Raw genomic sequence first — 7678 nt, 5'->3', positions numbered from 1 at the left:
TCTTTTTTTTTTTTTTTAGCGTTTGTACTATCCTCCCGTCCTTGTAACTCAGACCCGCTGGTCAACGATCGAGCGCGAGGCATTCACTATAATTTGGGCTCTTAAGAAATTTGACCATTGGGTGTTTGGGGCACAGATTGTGGTCTCCGATCACAATCGTTTGGCTTATCTGACGACGAGCACGCCTCATGGGGCGAAATTAGCAAGGTGGGCGCTGGCCTTGCAGCGCTACAATGCGGTTGCAACGCACAGGAAAGGCGTCTGCAACGGCAACGCCGACGCGTTCTCTCGCGTCCCCAACCTCAGCTGGGGAAAAGAGCAAAGCGATAATTGAGCCATGACCCCTCAAGCAGGCGTGAATGTTCCCGTTCACTCGCCGGACTTTGTGATGTGAACAGTGGTGTGCGACGGATCCCTGTGCAAGGACGCTGGAACGGCGACGCTCGTACTCTCATGAACATTTATGAACAGTTTATGACCAAGTGTGTCGTTCTTGTGTAGTGCTGCGAATCTTTTTCGTTTCGCTAGAACTGGTTATTTCTGGCTGCATGTGCACCCAAGTTTGATTTTCATCTCGCTGCGGCCTTTGTTTGCTAAGCTTAAATGAGCGGACTCCAAGCTCATTTAGCATCTTAGGGGGGACGTGTAAGGCCGCATTTCATTGACGCCCCCTCTTTCTTTACCTCGAGGCCGCTGCGCGCCTCCGGTCTACACTAAGATTTCTCTGTAAAGCCACGTGCTCCGCACCCACGTGTCCCCTGCAAACACACACAAAAGCCCGGAAGTGATGCGCGCTTAGCAGCGTCGTCATGACTGCCGACTGCTAGCATTGCCGACCGCGGGTGTCCACCGGTACCACCGGGGCACCAAGAAAGCGTGCCAGCGGATTCCTGTACCATTCCGCAGAAACTTGCGAGACTTGAGTTCCGCGAAGGACCCTTTTGTTCGCTGGCATTACTGCCAGCACCAAGTCATCGCGGGGCTCGTTTCCTGCCTTTGGCACGAGTCATTCCCAAGACGATTCATGCAAATGACTCGCCCTGTTGTTCAGCTAGAACTTGTCATCCCTGGAAAAGCGACACGTTGGTGCGGCGGCGAGAGTGGAAAGGGGAGAGAGTGCGGATTGTGCGAGGAGTCCCGCGTGGAGAGGGTCTCCTGAATGTTCTTTTTATATGTTTCTTTTTTTCGTTGTGCCAAGCCCTGGGTTCGAGGCTGTGCCCAACCTTCCAGGGCTGTGGTTACTGTATGTTAGACTGTCATTGGTTAGGGAAGTCTAGGGCGGGCCTTGAATCTTGACCGCCCTAAGACCTTTGTTTGTAAAGCATATAAAAATGCATGCAAAACCACTGGACAGCAGTCCTATCAGTCCCAGACTTGTGTAGTCTCGGGAAGTACTCCGTGCTTGGCACGTGCTTCTACAAGCACCTAGGCTTTAACCGGAACCCTCCGGTCGATAAGTAAGGTCAGGTAGAGAGTTTTCTCTGTGTGAGAATTTCCCGTTAAGTTGCAGTGCATTTGTGACTTTGCTTCTGTAACCCAGTTTACCTCTGTACATACTTGTAAATATAATCCTTCCTTTGACCTTCTACACCTGCCCATCTTGCTTATTGATCGCCGAATCGTCAACGATTGGAAGGGTCTGAGCCCTTCCGAAGAACTCAACGGACCATCAAGAAATTACTTGCACTCTCACGCTTGTCAAACCATAAACAAAATAAACTGTGTAAACCGTGTAGGTAGTGCACAGACGGGTACCCAGGTCTATTTCGCATAAAAACTTGAGCACGGCCTTCGTTACGACCCACCACTCAAGACGTTTTCCTGTTTCCTCATGTGACCAGCCTTGTCGAGATCAGTAGTAAACATGTTTAGTGATTTTAGCTGCGCCAACGGCCTTATATTCATCCTGCGATGCTTTTCATGCAGGTCAGTTCCACCCGGACGGGGCTGAAATCATGCCCAAGCGGAAGCGCCAAGATGAAAGCGCTGCCGTCAAAACTGACCAAGAGGAGGTTGTTGCGCCCAAAAAGGTTCCAGAATCCGAAGAGGTTCACGTTCCCGTGGAGGTGAGAGTTCCCGAGGAGGCTGATGTTCCCAAACACGAAGAAGTACCCAAAGACGAGCAGGTGCCCGCCGAAGTCGAAGCATCCCCAGGCGTCGAGGAGCGCGAAAACGAGGAAGCGCCCAAAAGCGTTGAAGTATTCGAAGACGTTCACGCGACAGCGGCCTCGTCCATGCCATTGGAACAGATGGACGGAGTCTCCAGCCGGTACGGCGGTCTAAGAGTCGACCATCGTCGACCATGCACGAGCCGGGAAGGCCATCTGTGCCACATCGTAACCAACATCAAAGATTGGAACAGCTTCTTCTGGGCCGTCGGGCTGGAACTACAAGAGGACACGGCCTCGAAGCTCAACCTCGTTCAGGCGAGTGACGACGCTTGCACCAGAAGCCTCAGCATGATGAAACACAAACGCCAAGCCGCGACACTTCTGTACCACCTGCTGACTAAGCACCGGTGCGTTGCGGAAGTCACCATCAACGACGATATCCTCACCGGCCATGAAAAAATTATCTGTTCCGCATTTCGTGACGCGCTGGGGCTGAAGAGGCTTTCGTTGTACTTGAGGAATCAAGGAGTCGTCATCTCCGGCGCCTTTGCAGCGACTGTAAATTGCTTGACACGGTTGAAATCGCTCGACCTGTCCGTGGACTTGCACGGGCACTTGATTGCCGATCTTGCGGCTCTTCTCGCGGAAACAACTACCTTGCGGACGCTTATAGCTTTGGAGGTCCATGTGAACCCTGAGGACGCCAGCACCTTCCTGGCAGGGCTTTTCCGAAACAGAAGCATCACAGACCTGTCACTCTCGTCAAGGATTCTCAACAGTGGTAGTGCACCCTACGGCATAGGCAACCCGCATGTCGCTCTTGGAACGTACCTGAGGCTGAATACGTCCCTGAGATCGGTGTTCATTAAAGCCCCTGAATATGGCCCGGACATGGACGTCTTGACTATCTGCGATGCCCTGGCTACTCACAAGGGGCTGGTTAGACTCAAGCTAGAGGTGAGCACGCTCAAGTTACAGTACGCCACTGCAATAAAGAAGCTTCTGCGCACCAACAAGACGCTCAGGCACTTCAGCTTCACGTGCAGCTACAGCCCTTATGACGCAGTAGTTTATAGATCTCATTGGCATGAATGCCGATGGTGCCACATTCGGCACAACGATGACTTTGTAAAGCCCTGGATCTCCGCTCTGCTAGAGATTGACACCTCCATCACAGAACTGACATTATCAATGTGCGGCTTCAGCCTCTTAGCATGCCAGAAATTTTGTCGAGCGGTGACCGTGAACAAGTCGCTGAAAAAGATCATCCTTGAAAACCTCGGTCGCCTTAGATGGGAAATCTGCAAGACGCTCTCTGAATGTGGCCTGCAAGACAGAGTCGTCGTCAGTGGCCACTGCTTGGTGCACTACCCAGAAAGAGGCTGGCCCTCGTACGCAGTGCCCCTCGCCCGGCTCCAGACCGCTGTGGAAACAGCGACCACGTCTAGTAACCTCACGCACATCACGCTACGTGTGTACTCGATTTTGTGCTTTGACGGTGCGAAAGAGCCAGCCTCAACGCCCATCGTTCAGCTGATCCAGAGCGCGACTAGCATCACACATCTGGCGCTGTGTCTGGAATTGCCGTGCGATAACCACTGCTGGAATGTGTGCGGGCCCGTTATATGCGAAGCCGTGTGCCGAAATACGAGCATCAGAAGCATGAGCTTCATTTTCTCGGGACAGAATTCCTGTGATATGGTACCGCTCGCCAGCCTCCTTCTCCGAAGTCGAGCCTTGCGTAGTTTCACATTACGCGCTCCCAGTCGCGAAGCTTCCACCATGTTCATCGCAGAGCTCTCAAAACCGGAGCTTGCGACTAACTACGTTCTGCAGGACCTACGCTGTCTTCGTGGTGGCGTTGATGGGATTAGAACGCGCCTGGACGTCCATGACATCCTACACAGGAACCGAGCCTTGGCAAAGCGCGCTGCTCGCTTCGTCACCGGCACCCGTGTGAAGTACACTGCAGAGGCCTTCGAGAAGATCTCCACCTCTCCGACCTTGGTAGACGAGCTTCAGGCGACGGCGTTTGTCGACGAAGCTCAAGCTAAGAAGCTGATTGCTCGGTGCGTGCTCGGACTGCAAGACTTCACAGAGTTCATGCGCCTCGCAGGCGTAGTGCGTGAGGGCATAGAGTGCAGCGCCAGAGATGACGGGCAGACGCAGCTGGGTGACTTGCCCGAACCCTGTCTACGTCGCATACGGCATTTCTTGCTCTTCAGTGACGTGCGTGTTTCACCGGAGTAAAATAATGCTGCACTGTATGTTGTATACTTGTTCCTGTAAAAATGTGTGCTACGTCTATGCATTGTCTAAAATATAATCACTTCGTTCTGCCATGTGCTTACATTTTCATTTCTTAAGAGCGAAAGCTGTTTCAGTTGATTATTCTGCCATGGTATCACAGCGTCAGCCGTAAGGCCTTCATTACTGAGCGAATCGAATTCGCGTAGCCTAAGTGGTTTAACTTGTTTTCATAATTTAAATTCAGTTCATTGTTCAACGCCTGCCCTGGTTGGTTGGTATAAATTGGAGCGTGGGAAATTTGCCTGTCCGTGTTAGGGGAGATTTAGGAGCAGAAGGTGAGATTGATACAGGGTGGAACACGGCGGGGGGCCAGGTCAGATTTCCCTGATTCGCATTTTCACGCCGAGGCTTTCACTTACAGCTGACGATATAGAATCAATGGCCAAATGCAGTATGAAATGGATAAGGGAAAGCTGTAACAGCTTTCGATGATAAATCCGCTTTGTCGTTTGGGTTAGTTGTAGAAATTTTTGCGGCCCCTTTTTTGCGGGGCCATATACTATAAACGAACCGGCAACATGCCTGCTGTGATAATGATAATTTTGTGATGGCAATAAAGTGGTGCCTGTATATACCTCACGCACTCTGTGTTCTTTTCGCTAGTTGCTCTCTCACCACGCGCTTAAAGGCCTACTTGACCGAAAGTTTACTTCGGCTAATTTTGCGCTCGATATAGTGTGCATGTTGTGAACAATATTTATATTTAATATTAGGGCTGTGAAGCGTCTAGAATTTTAGTTAGAGGCGTTGAAAAACCTCTGTAGCAGACGACGCAGTCCCCTAGCGGTGAGCTGGACAACAAACAAACCTGACCGGAAATGACGCACCATTGAGACACCGGCATCGCCGGCTCGCCAGTTTCAGGCGTTCTGAAGTGAGCGAGCGTCCCTTGTAAGTCTTTTTCAGGCGCGTTTCTGACTGTTTTCACCGCGAAGCTCGATGGTGTCCGAGAAAAATAAACTGGTGGCATCATGTCGACGAAGTGCGTGGCCGCGGAAAGGAATACTAGGAATGCGGAAAGCACCATGTGTACCTCTCGGCCACTGCCCTTCACCCCCGATCTCGAAAGCTGGTGTCAGCTGTCTGGAGCTCAGGTTTTAACGTGAATTTCCCTCTCTTCAAAAAAGATAATGGTGGGTGACTGACGCTTCTGTCTCGCTCTAAGCATTTTGGGTTGGGCTTTGTCAATTGACCTCTCCCGGTCTCCATCATGCATCAGAGCACGCATGTGTTTCTGGCCCGATCGACAAAGGATGCCACGAACCGAGATGGTTATAATTGGGAGAAGAAAGGCTTCGAGGCGTCTCTAATCGGGAGAATAAAGAAGACGCGGGACCACTCGGCACAAGCTAGCTTAGCCAGTTCAGAAGCTAAAGTGGACGGCTTTGCTCATCGAGCAAAGGAGAAGGCAGGTCATTTTTTTTTTTTTTGTATCAAGTCAGCAACCATATTGCCCGCAGAGCAGAGCGCACATGTGCTGTTGGCACACGCGTGCCCGCTCAAAAAAGCCGACTTGATAATACAAGCACTTCTACTTGGCCTACATATGAATATGCTTCTTTCCTCCGCTATGTCCGAACTTTGCACAAGCTGTAATCGAATACTGCCAGGCAAACACCGCTCACTCGCATTGCGGCGCGTTCATTTCACTGAGGTTGAGCGAGGAGTTTTCTAGTCTTCTACAGCAAATAAAACAAGTTTAAAACTTTTTCTAGGGCGTGTCATACGTTTCAAGATGTGTGTTCTCACATATTACCAGTATTCATTGCTGAATGTGCTGCACGCGCCACCGGTACCAGCGCTTTGGACGAGCCGCAACGAGCAGACGCTCCGAACCTGCCCGGACTAAAGTCTCAAAAATGCGTCACTTCCGGCGGGCGGCAATGGCGCCCGTTTTTCCAGTTTCGGTATTGAAAACTCTGATTTTTACGTGCCGTTGGCACCGTAACTGCTTGAAACTGGAGCGTAATGTTTTGTGGGTAGCATAATACGGGGGTATACTATAAAAAAACAACCTTTTTACGGTTTGGAAAATTTCGGTCAAGTAGGCCTTTAATAGTAAGTAGGTTTTCCCAATAACATTTCAGCAACACCTAGATCGCTGTTCGGTTTTTGACATTTTCTAACCGTTGGCTTCAGGTGCGTGAAAGCAGGTCGCAACACACGATTCATCCATCTTTAAAGCAGGCACTGTCGATCCCCAGGGTGGTCCAGCATGCCTGACAGCTACACGTTGAGGCATGCTTATCGCAAATGTCTAAGCAACAAATAAAAGAAAGAATGTATTTGTATTCAGTAAATAAGAGCATGTTGACCCGCCAGAAATTGCATTTGTAAATTAATCTAAACTAAATGTCCGGGCTTGGAACTTTTTCATAGTGGTCACAACAGCACAGTAAGGAAGACAGGGGTCAAAAAGTGCTAGAGGACGCAAATGAGAACTTTTAAGCCCACAGTGTCTTCAAAGGTAATTCATTTATTTTATTTAAAAAGACGGGAGACAACTATTCTCTCACTCTGTGCCTGCCTATAGTGGCATAGCCTGCGTGCGTGAACAGCGCTCACGTAGTCCCAATAGTTTTTTTTTTTTTTTAATGTTGGAAGTCGAATTTTGAGCCCTCTGAAAACTACCGGGCAATTTGAAGTCTCTGAAAGGCACACTTTGGACAAATAAATGTTGGCTTGTATTTAAGGTTTGGTTTATTGGGGTTTAACGTCCCAAAGCAACTTAGGCTATGTGGGACGCCGTAGTGACGGTCTCCGGAAATTTCGACCACCTGGGGTTCTTTAACGTCCACTGTTTAAAAGCGTACGTTGTTGGGCTAGTCGGTCAATCATGGTGAATACAAGGGGGGTACTGCGCACAAAAAGACAAGGACAAGAAGATAACACAACAAGCGCAGACTCGCGACTAACTTTATTTGAAAACATGACACTCCTTTTATAGTTTCAAAACTGTCACATCACACACATGATGAAACCAAAAACCTGTCTTCATTGTGATACAGTATCACAATGAAGACAGGTTTTTGGTTTCATCATGTGTGTGATGTGACAGTTTTGAAACTATAAAAGGAGTGTCGTGTTTTCAAATAAAGTTAGTCGCGAGTCTGCGCTTGTTGTGTTATCTTCTTGTCCTTGTCTTTTTGTGCGCAGTACCCCCCTTGTATTCACAACGTCCACTGTCATCGCACAGTACACGGGCCTCTAGAATTTCGCCTCCATCGAAATTCGGCCGCCGCGGCCGGGATCGAACC

At 49.8% G+C, this 7678-nt stretch overlaps 1 protein-coding gene across 1 annotated transcript; it reads left to right on the top strand.

Annotated features, from left to right (window-relative positions):
- Positions 1-1483: 1483 nt before the first annotated feature.
- Positions 1484-4755, top strand: LOC149330918 (uncharacterized). The gene has a single exon (XM_089560017.1). The coding sequence runs from the start codon at positions 1956-1958 to the stop codon at positions 4359-4361; it is 2406 nt and encodes an 801-aa protein (XP_089416143.1). The 5' UTR covers positions 1484-1955; the 3' UTR covers positions 4362-4755.
- The last annotated feature ends 2923 nt before the right edge of the window (positions 4756-7678 follow it).

Source organism: Amblyomma mixtum, chromosome 9, assembly GCF_055824585.1.
Source record: "Amblyomma mixtum isolate Tamu chromosome 9, ASM5582458v1, whole genome shotgun sequence".
In the NCBI taxonomy this organism is placed as follows: Eukaryota; Metazoa; Arthropoda; class Arachnida; order Ixodida; family Ixodidae; genus Amblyomma; species Amblyomma mixtum.
Note: the sequence above shows the minus strand (reverse complement) of the source record. Positions and strands in the feature narration are given on the sequence as shown.

Coding starts and splice junctions, on each gene's coding strand:
- LOC149330918 (XM_089560017.1), top strand. CDS start 1,956: ATGCCCAAGCGGAAGCGCCAAGATGAAAGCGCTGCCGTCAAAACTGAC.